The following is a 16,203-nucleotide window of genomic DNA, read 5'->3' on the forward strand; positions in this document are numbered from 1 at the left end:
TTTAAGCCACGCAAAAAAGAGAAAATGAATAGAAATGAAGAAACTCTAATGGAATGGAAGAATAGGGCAGCTTCAGGAGATGTTGAGGGCTGCAAGTTGCCCACTTATGTAATAGAGGATGAACTAGCTGGCCTGATAGTCAGCCCCATCACTATGAATGGCTCTAATAGACTGATAGTATATCAGCCAGTCTAACAAGTGACTGGCCTCTAAGACTGGTTCCTCTTTTCTTATCACTGTATGTTACTAGTGTCACAATATGTGATTCCATATTGCCCCAGATCAGACACGCTAGGAAAATGGCCCTAAACTCCAGGGTACTGTGCAGCTGGCTTCATCCTATAGCCATCTTTTCTTGTCCATGTGGGCTTGGAAGTTGGCTCTCATTCCTCCAGATTGAAATTCATTGTCGCAATCAGTCTTGCTGACAATCTCCTTTATTTGGTTCTGCAATCCTCCTACCCAAATAAAATAATCTGCTACTTGGCCTGTAAAATTTTAGTCCAAGTTCTCTATGATCAAGTCCCTGATAATGAAACAGGAAGTGCCTTGTTTGAGATAAAGGAAAGGAAGCTAGACGGGGTCTTATAGCACAGAGGGGAGAGCCAGTGTGATGTAGTGGTTAAGGTGGTGGACTACGACCTGGGAGACCAGGGTTCCAATCGCCACACAGCCATGAAGCTCACTGGGTGACCTTGGGCCAGTCACTGCCTCTAAGCCTCAGAGGGAGCAATGGTAAACCACCTCTGAATACCGCTTACCATGAAAACCCTATTCGTAGGGTCGCCATAAGTCGGGATTGACTTGAAGGCAGTCCAATGGATGGAGCACAGAGGTAGTTCAACCATAACACTGCACTCTAGTGATTCCATGCTTCAATGAGGTATAGGTGAAAATGTATCACAAACAGCAGCTGATAAACATAGGATCTTTGTTTTATCCCTCTCTAAAGGCTGTTTCAGGAAGCTCTCGCCAACTGTCCTTCCTATTCAATAGCAACTTCTTTCTACAAGCCAACAGTTGGGCCTCAAAGTTTCTCCCATGGTCTTAAAAAGAGGAGAATCACTCACCCACTTAAAATAAAATTATGGACACAGATTAACGTCTTTCCCAAAAATGAAGCAAGGTCTTCAACTGGTAAGCATTTAAAAAACCTGGACACTCAAAGCAACATAAGCTTAACAGTTAGATGAACACTCTCAGGTACACACATTGGTCTTTTGACATGGAATTATCTATTAAAAGTGCATCTAAGTTGTTGTAACAGGAACAGTCAAAACACAGTTACAAGCACATGATCTGAAATAAAAATACACCAAAAACAAGATCATAATACATAAAATTAATTAGCACAGCAATATGTCTATGGTTTTCATATGTACTGACCCATGGAATTAAGAAAAAGTATCTAGACTCCCTACCTAGAGACAAGAATATCTGCCATTTGCCATATCAATGATCATTTCCAGGTGCAGAACAGAATGAACTGATTTGTCTTATCTGTAAAACTAACTGTAAACTATTATTCCATTAATTTAGGTGCACATGTAGATGAGAAGAGTTCTGATGAAATTATCAGATGTATATGGACAGCATGCATCTTCAGGTCCACCACAATGACAATGAACAGTTCTCTGGAAGTCCTGGGTAATAATAACAGCCCCAAGGTGTAAGGCTGGATACTGAAAGAGAACCAATGAACATCTTGTGCTGGACTAGTATGTAGAGATGAATCTTTCAAGTCTGAAAAGGCCAGAACGAAAGGAACTACTACACTGGGAAAGAGTCGATGAAGTGTATGGTTAGACAGTTGGACTAGGATCTGGGAGACCAGAGTTCAAATACCCACTCAGCCTTGAAGCTCACTAGGTGAACTAGGACCAGTAGCCTAACCAACTTCACATGGTTGTTGTGAGGATAAAATGGAGGGGGGTGGGGGAAACCATGTATACTATATCTTGAGCTATTTAGAAGAAAGGTGGGATTCTAAATGTAGTAAGTAAATAAAAATATATCTTCTATGAGCCCAACCAGCAACGCATTTCCCTTTTGGGATGCCAAATTAGGTGTTATCAGGAATAATGCTCACATGACATCAATTAGAGTTTCTTAGCAGCATGTACTGTACTTGTGACCCCACTAACCCAACACAAGTTGTTCCCAGGTGAACGTGCAGAGATTCTTATGTACAGCCTGATGTTAGTGCATACATGGATTTTGGGATTCGAGTACTAACACTAGCATTATTAAAAGAACATTTCTGATCTCCTCCTTAAACCAAATGCAGGGAAATATTATCTAAAAAGCAACAACTCTTCCTGAGCTTCTTTCTTCCCAATACAGGCTGGGATGGCAGTCACTCCCATAATGTAGATGGAATATGAATGTGAATATCTTCTTGCTGGGGGTATTCAGCTCATGCCATCCTTGGCTGATGGGGAAAAGAAGGCTTCTCCTGCTTCAAGAATCTATTCTTCCCTGAAACTTCATGCTTCCCCTTAAGGTGTCACATGTCTGTTTCAACTCAAGGTGTGATTACCTGTTATAGCAGGCATTTTGGACTCCTCTCATGGAAGTGAACCAGGGCTCCTAGCTACTGCTCTTCCTCCCCATCCCAAACCTACCTGTGCAAAGGAAAAGAGCACTGAGCCAACCACAGTTACTTGTATACAGAAATAAGTTCCAGTTAGAGATCAGTGGAATAGGTGCACAGACTGCTTCAAGATTGCACCAAGTAATGTAAAACTACATGTAGATTCCTGTGCAGCAGATTGTTACTGTCTTGGATACACATGTGCACAAAGTGCCACCTGTACAGTCTTCTTTCACTCCCTTGGATGACAGAGGAAAAGCTTGTAGAAATAAACCACGCTTTCCCTGCTCTACTGCTGTAGATGAAGATAACTCCTCATTATCCAATAAGACCATTATTTTGCCTTAAAGGTGCTGTGGCCATTCTTTAAACCTGGTAGTAACAATTCCTCAGAAAAACTAATCAACATGACTGACCTCGAACAGAATTAATGTTAAATGAGTGGAAGTGCAACTAGTGCTATTACTGGCTTGCAAAGCTTCATACCAACCAGGAAGGGCAGAAATTACTATTTTATGCATGGAACATAAGAACATAAGAAGAGCCTGCTGGATCAGGCCAGTGGCCCATCTAGTCCAGCATCCTGTTCTCACAGTGGCCAACCAGGTGCCTGGGGGAAGCCCGCAAGCAGGACCCGAGTGCAAGAACACTCTCCCCTCCTGAGGCTTCCGGCAACTGGTTTTCAGAAGCATGCTGCCTCTGACTAGGGTGGCAGAGCACAGCCATCATGGCTAGTAGCCATTGATAGCCCTGTCCTCCATGAATTTGTCTAATCTTCTTTTAAAGCCATCCAAGCTGGTGGCCATTACTGCATCTTGTGGGAGCAAATTCCATAGTTTAACTATGCGCTGAGTAAAGAAGTACTTCCTTTTGTCTGTCCTGAATCTTCCAACATTCAGCTTCTTTGAATGTCCACGAGTTCTAGTATTATGAGAGAGGGAGAAGAACTTTTCTCTATCCACTTTCTCAATGCCATGCATAATTTTATACACTTCTATCATGTCTCCTCTGACCCGCCTTTTCTCTAAACTAAAAAGCCCCAAATGCTGCAACCTTTCCTCGTAAGGGAGTCGCTCCATCCCCTTGATCATTCTGGTTGCCCTCTTCTGAACCTTTTCCAACTCTATAATATCCTTTTTGAGATGAGGCGACCAGAACTGTACACAGTATTCCAAATGCAGCCGCACCATAGATTTATACAATGGCATTATGATATCGGCTGTTTTATTTTCAATACCTTTCCTAATTATCGCTAGCATGGAATTTGCCTTTTTCACAGCTGCCGCACACTGGGTCGACATTTTCATTGTGCTGTCCACTACAACCCCGAGGTCTCTCTCCTGGTCGGTCACCGCCAGTTCAGACCCCATGAGCGTATATGTGAAATTAAGATTTTTTGCTCCAATATGCATAATTTTACACTTGTTTATATTGAATTGCATTTGCCATTTTTCTGCCCATTCACTCAGTTTGGAGAGGTCTTTTTGGAGCTCTTCGCAATCCCTTTTTGTTTTAACAACCCTGAACAATTTAGTGTCGTCAGCAAACTTGGCCACTTCACTGCTCACTCCTAATTCTAGGTCATTAATGAACAAGTTGAAAAGTACAGGTCCCAATACCGATCCTTCAGGGACTCCACTTTCTACAGCCCTCCATTGGGAGAACTGTCCGTTGATTCCTACTCTCTGCTTTCTGCTTCTTAACCAATTCCTTATCCACAAGAGGACCTCTCCTCTTATTCCATGACTGCTAAGCTTCCTCAGAAGCCTTTGGTGAGGTACCTTGTCAAACGCTTTTTGAAAGTCTAAGTACACTATGTCCACTGGATCACCTCTATCTATATGCTTGTTGACACTCTCAAAGAATTCTAATAGGTTACTGAGACAGGACTTTCCCTTGCAGAAGCCATGCTGGCTCTGCTTCAGCAAGGCTTGTTCTTCTATGTGCTTAGTTAATCTAGCTTTAATAATACTTTCTACCAGTTTTCCAGGGACAGAAGTTAAGCTAACTGGCCTGTAATTTCCGGGATCCCCTCTGGATCCCTTTTTGAAGATTGGCGTTACATTTGCCACTTTCCAGTCCTCAGGCACGGAGGAGGACCCAAGGGACAAGTTACATATTTTAGTTAGCAGATCAGCAATTTCACATTTGAGTTCTTTGAGAACTCTCGGGTGGATGCCATCCGGGCCCGGTGATTTGTCAGTTTTTATATTGTCCATTAAGCTTAGAACTTCCTCTCTCGTTACCACTATTTGTCTCAGTTCCTCAGAATCCCTTCCTGCAAATGTTAGTTCAGGTTCAGGGATCTGCCCTATATCTTCCACTGTGAAGACAGATGCAAAGAATTCATTTAGCTTCTCTGCAATCTCCTTATCGTTCTTTAGTACACCTTTGACTCCCTTATCATCCAAGGGTCCAATTGCCTCCCTAGATGGTCTCCTGCTTTGAATGTATTTATAGAATTTTTTGTTGTTGGTTTTTATGTTCTTAGCAATGTGCTCCTCAAATTCTTTTTTAGCATCCCTTATTGTCTTCTTGCATTTCTTTTGCCAGAGTTTGTGTTCTTTTTTATTTTCTTCATTTGGACAAGACTTCCATTTTCTGAAGGAAGACTTTTTGCCTCTAAGAGCTTCCTTGACTTTGCTCGTTAACCATGCTGGCATCTTCTTAGCCCTGGCAGTACCTTTTCTGATCTGCGGTATGCACTCCAGTTGAGCTTCTAATATAGTGTTTTTAAACAACTTCCAAGCATTTTCGAGTGATGTGACCCTCTGGACTTTGTTTTTCAGCTTTCTTTTTACCAATCCCCTCATTTTTGTGAAGTTTCCTCTTTTCAAGTCAAATGTGACCGTGTTGGATTTTCTTGGCAATTGGCCAGTTACATGTATGTTTAATTTAATAGCACTGTGGTCACTGCTCCCAATCGGTTCAACAACACTTACATCTCGCACCAGGTCCCGGTCCCCACTGAGGATTAAGTCCAGGGTTGCCGTCTCTCTGGTCGGTTCCATGACCAACTGGTCTAGGGAATAGTCATTTAGAATATCTAGAAACTTTGCTTCTTTGTCATGACTGGAACACATATGCAGCCAGTCTATGTCCGGGTAGTTGAAGTCACCCATTACTACCACATTTCCTAGTTTGGATGCTTCGTCAATTTCATATCTTATCTCAAGGTCTCCCTGAGCATTTTGATCAGGGGGACGATAGATCGTTCCCAGTATTAAGTCCCTCCTGGGGCATGGTATCACCACCCACAACGATTCTGTGGAGGAGTCTGCCTCTTTTGGGGTTTCGAGCTTGCTGGATTCAATGCCTTCTTTCACGTATAGAGCGACTCCGCCACCAATACGTCCTTCCCTGTCCTTCCGATATAGTTTATATCCAGGGATAACCGTATCCCACTGGTTTTCTCCATTCCACCAGGTCTCCGTTATGCTCACTATATCAATGCTCTCCTCTAAGACCAAGCACTCCAGTTCTCCCATCTTGGTTCGCAGGCTCCTAGCATTAGCGTACAGGCACTTGTAAGCAGTGTCTCTCTTCAAGTGTCTTTGGCACTTTGGAAAGTCTCAATATATTTGCAGAGTGATGGCAAGAGCTTAAAAATAAGCAGAAACTATCACAAAGGGCAGAGGAGGACTGGGAGACATCCATGAACAAAACAGGCAGCACCAACAGAGCACTTGCAACTGATGACACAACCCATGACAAAAAAACCTCTTTGCTGGTAATGTTATCTAGATCAGTGCTGTTTAGCCAAAACCTGACAAAACTAGGCAAGTTCCAGAAACAGGTAGCACATTCTTATCTCACAATTTTGACAACAATACTAAGGATGGTATTCAACTAAGTCTTACTCAGAGTAGACCCGCTGAAATTAATATACATGACTTACTTAGGTTCATTAATTTCAGTGGGTCTACCCTGAATAGGACTTAGTTGAATCCAACCCCTGGTAAACCAGATGAGGCGACTTGGTCTTATAACATGGTTTTACTTGTCTATCGGTTTGCAGTCACATAAACATATTTGCTAAGCTATTTGAATTGTTGGGTTTGCTTTCACAAACTACAGCTCTGATTGCTCCGCCTGTGACGCCTCTGAGACGAGCTCCTGTCTCAGAGGAAGCTTTTTCAGTTTTAAAACCAGTCAGAAGATTTTTTTGACTGGTAAAAACTTTCTCCCAGGCAAGGGAGAAACGAAGAGATCACCCACAGAAGCTTCGTTGTGTTTGTTGGGGACTGGAATTCATCAGGATCGCCTATGAACGAAGGTGTAGCCAGCAGCGTCTGACGGAGTCAGGGAATTCAAGCAAGCTCAACCTGACTAAGCGAGACTTTTTTTTTCTCTTTAAAGAAAAACGGATTTTAACAGGCAAGCATCCTTCTGTCTACTACTATCTACTATCACTCTTATCATTGTTACAGTAAAAGAGATTTGTTATAGAATCAGCAACAAAGAATCCCTGGGTGAGTTATACCTTTCTCTTTTATACACGGAATTAAGGAAGAAGAAAATCGAAATAGCTTATCTTTGTTTTTATTGCAAAAAGCTGGCATGGAATTGAGCATTATAAAGATATAAACGGATGAGGGGCATCTAATCTAAGAGGAAAATTTGATTAATATGAACATTTGAGTACTATTTGTTTGGGACTATTTTTTCTGGTCTACTTTATTTTGACGAATCTGCTTATTCTTTATGCCACTAATTATTTTGATGCTGGGAACTAAGTTTGTTTTGCACTCTTGGTAACATAAGAGATAAGGCAGTCTGTCTAGAAGATGATGTCAACAGGCTTGGAGTATTAACTGCTTTGTTGCTGGAAAAAGAAATAAATTGCTCTTTGCTTGAGAATAGTGGCTATATTGGAAATTGAAGGGGGGGTTTTTTTGGTTTTAAGAATGACAATCAAGAAAGCGGCCGAGACCCTGGATGTACAGGAAGGGGTTCTCTCTCTAAACATGTTTCAGAAAATAATGGATGAGATTAAGATAACGAAACAAGAATTGAGACAGAGCAGACAAGAGATGAAAATTGAATTTGGCAAAATGAAACAGGAGCTGAAAGAAATAAAGGATTCTATGAGAAAAGATATAACTGGACAAGCAACAGGAAATGAAAGAAAAATTAAAGGGAAGGTGCAAGTCCAGGAGATTGGAATAGATATATCAAATGTGGAATTGGAAAAAGATTTGGACTTTATAGTTGTGATGGATCCTAGTGACAAAGATTATTGCTTGGAATTCAGCGCCGTCTCTGAAGGAATTGGTGAAGATATCAGAGATAAATTTATCTTTTTTTCTTATTAATTTTGTTATTCAAAGTTTCAAAAAACAAAACAAAACAAAATAAAAACAGATTAATAACTAATACAATAAAATAAAATGTTGACTTCCGATTTGTCGCAGATCAGTTATAGGTCTATAATATATAACAAACCTGTCTCTTAATATATTACAAAATCACTTTCCTCCAGTAGTTATCTTAATTAATCATCAAATCTCATTAACATCACTTTATTCTTTCCGCAAAAAGTCAAAGAGAGGTTTCCAGTCCTTGAGAAATATATCCATCGATTTTTCTCCAAATAAACATGTCGATTAATCCATCTCATCAAGTCTGCTAGGTCCAGTAATTTCAATAGCCATTCTTCCATTATCAGTGTTAATTCCATCTTCCATCCTTGCATCCATAATAATCTTGCTGTCATAGTCATAGTCATATAATAAGAGTCTGATGGGAATTTCCTTCCTCACAAATATTTCCTTGCCATCAATTCTGAATGTGTTACTGAAATGTTGTTGTAAAGTCATATCTCTGTTCCTCTTTTTTACGAAATGCACTAGCACATCTCTTGAGAGTTTTTCCATTGTCACATATCTGTAATTAATTCTATAAATTTTCTCTATTTCAAGCTCCATCACATCATTCCAGTCCAGAAATCTTTTCAAAACATTGATAGCTTTATCTCTGATATCTTCATCAATTTCTTCAGGGACAACGCTGAATTCCAAACAGTAATCTTTATCTCTAAGGTCCATAAACTCCAAATCTTTTTCCAGTTCCACATTTGATATATCTGTTCCAATCTCCAGGACTTGCATCTTCCCTTTAATTTTTCTTTCTTCTTCTATTGCTTGTCTAGTTATATGTTTGATCTCATCAACCTCCTCTCTCATAAAATCCCCTATTTCTTTCAGCTCCTGCTTCATTTTGCCAAATTCAATTTTCATCTCTTGTTTGCCATGTCTAAGTTCTTGTTTCATTATCTCAATCTCATCCATTATTTTCTGAAACATATTTACTTCCAGGGTCTCAGCCACTTTCTTAATTGTCATTTTTAAAACCAAGGAAAAAAAACCCCTTCAATTTCCAATATAGCACTATTCCCAAGCAAAGAGCAATTTATTTCTTTTTCCAGCAACAAAGGAGTTAATATTCCAAACCTGATGACATCATAATGTAGACAGCACAAACTGCCTTATCAGAGAGATTTTCTCAGGTGGACCTACCATCAGAGATAAATTTATCAATGTTTCAAAAAAATTTCTGGACTGGAATGATCTGATGGAACCTGAGATAGAGAAAGTTTATAGAATTAATTCCAGATATGTGACAATGGAAAAACTCTCAAGAGATGTGCTAGTGCACCCCGTAAAAAAGAACAGAGATATGACATTACAACAATATTTCAGTAACATAGTCAGAATTGATGGCAAGAAAATATTTGTGATGAAGGAAATTCCTATCAGACATTTACTATATGACTATGACAGCAGAATTATGTGTGCAAGGATGGACGATGGAAGATGGAACTAACACTGATAATGGAAGAATGGCGGTTGAAACTACTGGATTTATTAGACTTGAATAGATGGATGAATTGACGTGTCTATTTGGAGAAAAATCGATAGAAATATCTCTCAAGGACTGGAAACCTCTCTTTGACTTTTTGTGGAAAGAATAAAATGATATGATGTTAATGAGATTTAATGATTAACCAATATAACCACTGGAGGAAAGTGATTTTGTAATATATTAAGGGACAGGTTTGTTATATACTATAGACCTATAGCTGATTTAAGACAAATCGGGAGTCAATATTTTTATTGTATTAGTTATTAATTTGTTCTTTTTCTTTTTGTTTTGTTTTGTTTTAGAAATCTGAATAAAAATTTATATTTAACAAACTACAGCTTTGATTCGAAGATCCCTCATGTGATTAAAAGTCATTTAGCTCATACACATGGGAGAAGGGATTCTCTGAGTTCCCCAAGCCCCCTGGAATGGCTTTCAGTGGGTCAGGGGCATGTGGTTTCAGCTGTAGGGAGGAAAGTGGCAAACCTGTGCATCAGCAGAAGTGCTTATAAAAATCTGACACTGCTGCTATAGAAGCTTACATAACTCTAATCAACTCCATTTGATAGGCAAGGTTATGAAGCAAACAAACTTTCTAAGCCGCTCAAAGCCCCCCAAAATTTTGTAAGCACAAGATTTCACCACTTCTGGTTAGGATACTATGGTTATAAGTAAGGATTCTGAGACCGTCTACATGATTTCATTTCCAATTTGTCAAAAAAAATCCTACATTGCCAGTTCTATTTTTCATATCAGGATCAAACACCACAGTAATAGATACTTAAGACAAAATAATAATTCTGTCTTAAGCCAACCCTTCAAACTGAACAGCACTAATTATGCTACACCGAGCTGCTCAGATAACTGTTTAGAGACACTAATTGTACTGAGAAGTTTCAAAAGAATATGACTTCCTAATAACAGAAGCTTGTCACACTCAACAGAGATTGCTTCCCTTCTGTAGCCCACAAAAAAGCCTGTACAATCAGGTGAGCTGATCTTAAAATGTGGGATGAACTTGGTGAAAAAATGAGCATGATAATAATGTAAAATGATAAATTTCACCAGTCTCCACAACTACAGCTTTTATGAGAGTGATACTTTGGTTCAAACTGATCAACAGTTAGGGCTAGATTATTAATTGATGAAGTTTAAACACAGTTACACAGCATAAGTGAAGGTGCCTCTTTGAAGAGCCTAAAGGTGAAAGACCCACCTTTTGCTAAGTGCAGAATAATTTACAACATAATATTTCCTTTTAGCTAAATCTGTGAATATAGAATGTTCCACATTATAACAGCACACCAAGACAGCTTCCAAAAAAAAAATAAATCAAGCTGTGTCAGGACTGTGAAACAGCCAGTGTAAAAAACATATTCATTTCATTGTTTCTTTCAGTGGACAGCTACGCTTAAAAGGCAAGTTTGTAGTTTTGTCCCAAAGGATGAACACATACAGCCCATCCTCTCAAGGGTCCTGTGCCTGTCTGGACGTGGTGTTGCAGGAAGGGGAAGAAAGGATTCTAGAGAAATATAAACAAAACTAAAAGGAAACCAGGGTTACTATTTTTTTAGATGTTCTGCCAGCTATAATGGAGCCTCACAGCTACTTGGCTGCTAAGCAGGGCAGGTCTAGGGAAGAAGGAATGGAGTATCCCTGAAGATACCATGGCTGGTTAGCACCCTGTATAGGAGAATTCCATACAGCAACATTTTGTGGCGCATCACACAAATATCTACTACAAATATCTTCTGTGAATATTTATTTTATTTTATTTATTTTATTACATTTCTAGACCGCCCTATAGCAATAAGCTCCCAGGGCGGTGAACAGCATAATAAAACAGATTAAAATACAAGCGGATGTAAATACAATACAGTACACAATAAAACATAATTAAAATTCCAAATTTAAATTCAATTTAAAATTTTTTAAAATGCCTGGGCAAAGAGGTAGGTCTTTACCTGGCGCCGAAAAGATAACAGAGAAGGCGCCAGGCGTATCTCGTCAGGGAGGGCGTTCCATAGTTCGGGAGCCACCACCGAGAAGGCCCTAGCTCTAGTTGTCGTTCTCCGTGTCTCCTTATGCGTTGGGACACGGAGAAGGGCCTTCGACGTCGAGCGCAGTGACCGGGTAGGTACATAGCGGGAGAGGCGTTCCGCCAGGTATTGCGGTCCGATGCCGTTAAGGGCTTTATAGGTAAGAACCAACACTTTGAATCTGGCCCAGAAACATATTGGTAGCCAGTGCAGCTGGGCCAGAACAGGTGCTATATGATCAAATTTTTTAGTCCCAGTAAGGACTCTGGCCGCAGCATTCTGCACCAGCTGAAGTTTCCGAACCGTCTTCAGAGGTAACCCTACGTAGAGTGCATTACAGTAGTCCAATCTAGAGGTTACCAGAGCATGAATAAGCCTTTGACTGGCATTACCAAACACAGAAACAAAGCATACAATGCACAATTCAGCACATCTGAATTGTGAATAAAAATATAATACATTTATAGATTGGGATTCAGTGGTGCAAAAGATAAAATGCAGTTACTTCAAAAGAAAACCCACTAGAGTTGTGAAGTATACAGGAATGCAGCTTAAAAATTATTATTACAATATGGTTCATTTGGGTCTTCAAAAATGTTGCTTTTCTAGAGATGGTAAAGGGTTTTGTTCGTGGAGGAACAACTACTGGGCATATATTTTCTCTTTTACAAGCCAGTCATACATTAAAGTTATGGTGTTTATAGTACTATTACTTGTAAGAATTTCTTGCAGGTATTTTATGTGGTATTCACTAATATAATTATTATGCATTTACTGACTTATTTGACAAGACAGTAATTATAATAAACAATTAAAAGGGAAAGGCTACAATGCTGGTAAATTAACAAAACAATGACCAGACAGCAATGATATTGACCCAAAAGCATGTGGAAAATACCCTGTGTCGAATACTGTTTATAATAGAGCTTTTCTTCTTCCTTCTGCCCTGCCATTCAATGAAGAAAATCTATTTCAAAAATATTTCTCAGATATTTTTGTTAAATCAACTTACAAAAATATTCAGATGCAAAAGCCCAACACTGCATTATTTTCATAGGAATTGGCACAGCGCTAGCTTCTCACAGTTCCAGGATGAGCTGTAAATATAGCATATCACAAAACTCAAAATATTCATTCTTATCTCTTCCCCATCTCCTCCCCACCCCTAAATATTTTACTTTGAAAAATGTAGTGATTATGCAGAATTTTGAAAGCAGAAGGATTAAAAAAGAGAACAGGGGGTGCAGAAATTAGCAGAGGTGGCACTACCTGAAAGCTCATCAGAAAGGGGAGTGAGAACAATATCAGGCAAGAAGGGTTTGGAAGTATGGATCAGAACAGGAGCACTTTTAGCACTGCGTATATAGGCCGATGGCAGAGCACATTCACCAATGGATCGGCTTCTCATGGCTTTAAAAAAGGAAAGAAAGAAGTGGGGAAGGAAAAAAGAAGAGTGACTATAATGAAAGGCTGTGTCACAGAAAAAGCAGCAACAGAGAAAACAAAGAAAAAAAGGAAGAAATTTTAAATTAAAACTTTTCAGCACAGAAGATTTTGGCAGAGCTGCAAGGAAAAAAATAATCAGTGGGCACATAAAACATTTTGAGTTTATTTTTTTTTTAATGCTGAACACCAATAATGCCTATATTTTCACAATTACAGTTGTTTGTATTCAAAGAAAAACACTAACAGAGCAATTCTATGTATGTCTACTTAGAAGCAAGTCCCACTGAGTTCAATAGAACTTATTCCAAGTTTAAAAATGTCAACAAGTTGAAGGCTATACTATGGGACGAACACTACGAATGTCTGCAATTATACACTGATAAACACATGTCCTGCACTTGCTCTAATCTATTTTTTTTTAAAGTAGGCATCTTTTTTTCTGAAAAGCTTCTAGTTATGGTTCAAATAATGAAAAGAAGTTAGATTCCTTTCTGGTCATAGAAGCTTTGTGAGCAGTTTCAGACACTCAAAACTGCTTCTCAACTTGAGCTCCAACTGTCCCTGTGAATATATCTGTGAAGAGAATTTAACATGTCACTTGGGCTGTCCACTGATGCTGGATAAACTCACAGTGCAATCCTATACACATCTACTTGGAAGCAAGTCCCACTGACTTCAACAGGGTTTACTCTCAGGTGAGTGGACATTGCAGCCTGTATTAGTTCAACACAGATTCCACTGAAATCAATGGGCCAAGCTACTCATGACTCAAGTCCTATTTATTTCAATGGGAACGACACGCAACTAACTTACGAGTGGACCACGCTCACAGTTTACTGGTGGCAATTTCAGCAGCACATTTATCAGCCACTGTGTTCATGGGAATCACTTCCCAATAGTTACAACTGTATGAATGGTCCCCATGCAAATAAATCCCTGACTTGAATAACTTAAGTAGTCCTAAGAGTAAATGATATCCTCAAACAATAAGTTTCACCGATTTCCAGCTGGTATTTTTTGGCAGGAATTTGGCTTAAATTTAGAACATTAAACAATTCAATTTTTTTTCAGAGAACTAAAATAAAGATGCCTTAAATTGTAAAAGTCTGAGAAAGCATAATATTTAATTAAAATATACCGTTACAAACAACAAAAACGATGCAAAACATGTCACCCAAATGGAAACATTAAAACACGAGGCAGAAAAACAAAACAAGTTTTTTTGTTTTTTTTTAAAAGACGAAAATTTAATTGACTTCCCTAACTAGCATACACTCTCCTTGAATCTAACTTACTGGGTTGGTATTCTCCCTCTGGTATCAATTCTAAACTACGGCTTGGTAGTTCAAAGCCTTACAAGATTATATAGTGTAGCACAGAGCACTGCTCCTAATTACATCATAATCTTAAAAGGTGAAACCAGATTGCATTATTAACTGCAAGGTTTTAAGTGCTAGTGGCACTCACAACCTAATACAACCCAGCCTCCCTGGTCCCCAATAACTGCTCTGATATATCAGCTGAAATATCAAGTTTAACCTACTTGGTATATCTTTTCATATTACTCTCTATTTTAACGCAAGGACAATTTTGATTTTGATCTTTCAATTTTCCAAAGACTAGGGTTCAGCAATAGAACTGATAACGTTTGTGTCTGCAGACTCAAACCTAAAGAAGATATTGCAACTTGTTCATTGCATCCTGCCAAGCAATCATTTCTGTTCTCAGGCATTTAAGTGACCGAATGACAAGAGTTTGCATCTAAGAGCTTGATCTTTTCTTTTCTTTGAACTACTCCTGAAGACCATGTTTGAAAGGCTTGAAAGCATGCAAATGTTAAAGTGTAATCCAATAAAATACACTGATAGCATATTATCTATATCTCATTCTGTGGTACCAACCCAACTGTAACAATGACAGAACAAGCATGGAAACACAGTTCAAGTTTCACATTGACACCAATTCCTCCATTTCTTGGAACTTGTTCTAAGTTACATAAATGAAGTTTTAATGTCTGCTTCTCCTGGGGATACAGCTGTGAGTGGAAAAGGAAAGAAAGAACCATTCTGTGGTGCCAGATTTTTCAAAAGCTCAATAAAATGGAAGATTGTGTTGGTATAACACCTGCCAGCACACTATTCATGAACTTTGTCTCTGCTGAGCCTATTCCCATAGTCAAACCTATAGTCAAGCCATCACTGCAGGCATGCAGTTTTTAATGGCCTTGACATAACAGAGTGCAATAGCCAAACTGAAGCTAAATTTGACTGCCATCAGTGTTTCCAGAATGAATCCAACCTGTGGCCCATTTCTAAAGATTGCAACACTGACCTGACTAAAGTGGAATCAAGAGGTGAACGTTCTCCTGAAGAACAAACCAACAAGTTCCCAACAGAAGCTGAGAAGACGATGAGATCCGGGATCATTTGTGGTGGAGCCAGCTTGGCAGGAGTTTATGTGAATACTATGGATGTAGAATGGTCCCTTGGACCCACCTAAAGGGTGATTTTCACAGGTATGCCTGCCATCAGATTGGGTAGTACTGCCGTCTAGCGTCCGAAGGCAAGAATGCACTAGAGTTAAAACCTGGGGCTCGAGCCCCTCCCACTCCAGTCTTCATGATGACGAGTCCGAAGTGGTAATCTGAAAGTAACCAAAGGGCAAAAGCCCCAGCAGCAAAGAAAATATACATAGCAAATATCATAGAACTTGCAACATAAGAACAGGTTTTAACTAAAGAAAATCAGACAGAGCACGAAGCACATAGATTGAACTATATACGAAATACTGAACCAATTTCCCCAGAAATCCCCCACAAGGGAGGGACGTGATGGCAGGCGTACCTGTGAAAATCACCCTTCAGGTGGGTCCAAGGGACCATTTTCCACAGGTAGCCTGCCATCAGATTGGGATGTACCAACGTAGCCCCCTAATAGGGAGGGATTCCTAGGAAGTTACAAATCAGAAATAACGTGTTGCAGGACACGTCTCCCGAAAGAGGCGTCAGCTGAAGCATAGCGATCAATCTTATAATGCTTCACAAAGGAGTTAGGGGTAGCCCATACCGCCGCTCTGCATATGTCTGTAAGAGGAGCATTAGTTAGGAAAGCCGCCGTAGTGGCGGCAGACCTGGTCGAATGGGCCGTGATGTTAGACGGCACTGGCAAATTAAGTGACTGATATGCAATAGAAATACAGGCTCGAAGCCAACAGGACAAAGTGGATTTGGACACCTTTTTTCCCAAAGATCTCGGATGAAAG

The 16,203-nt window shown here is 39.6% G+C and overlaps 1 protein-coding gene across 12 annotated transcripts in view; it reads right to left on the reverse strand.

The window, feature by feature from the left end:
- RALGAPA1 (Ral GTPase activating protein catalytic subunit alpha 1) overlaps positions 1 to 16,203 on the reverse strand; it is a 305,037-nt gene that overhangs the window by 202,960 nt on the left and 85,874 nt on the right. For 10 of the 12 annotated variants that reach the window (XR_009760717.1, XR_009760716.1, XR_009760719.1 and 7 more), the window contains exon 17: positions 12,766 to 12,906. The exons of the other annotated variants lie outside the window; for them this stretch is intronic. Coding sequence is in view for 6 of the 10 variants with exons in the window: in XM_061611662.1 (XP_061467646.1) it covers positions 12,766 to 12,906 (141 nt within the window). In the remaining 4 variants the exon portion in view is untranslated. The remainder of the gene's footprint in view (positions 1 to 12,765; positions 12,907 to 16,203) is intronic. 12 annotated transcript variants of the gene reach the window in all.

Source organism: Rhineura floridana, chromosome 2, assembly GCF_030035675.1.
Source record: "Rhineura floridana isolate rRhiFlo1 chromosome 2, rRhiFlo1.hap2, whole genome shotgun sequence".
NCBI classification, from domain to species: Eukaryota; Metazoa; Chordata; class Lepidosauria; order Squamata; family Rhineuridae; genus Rhineura; species Rhineura floridana.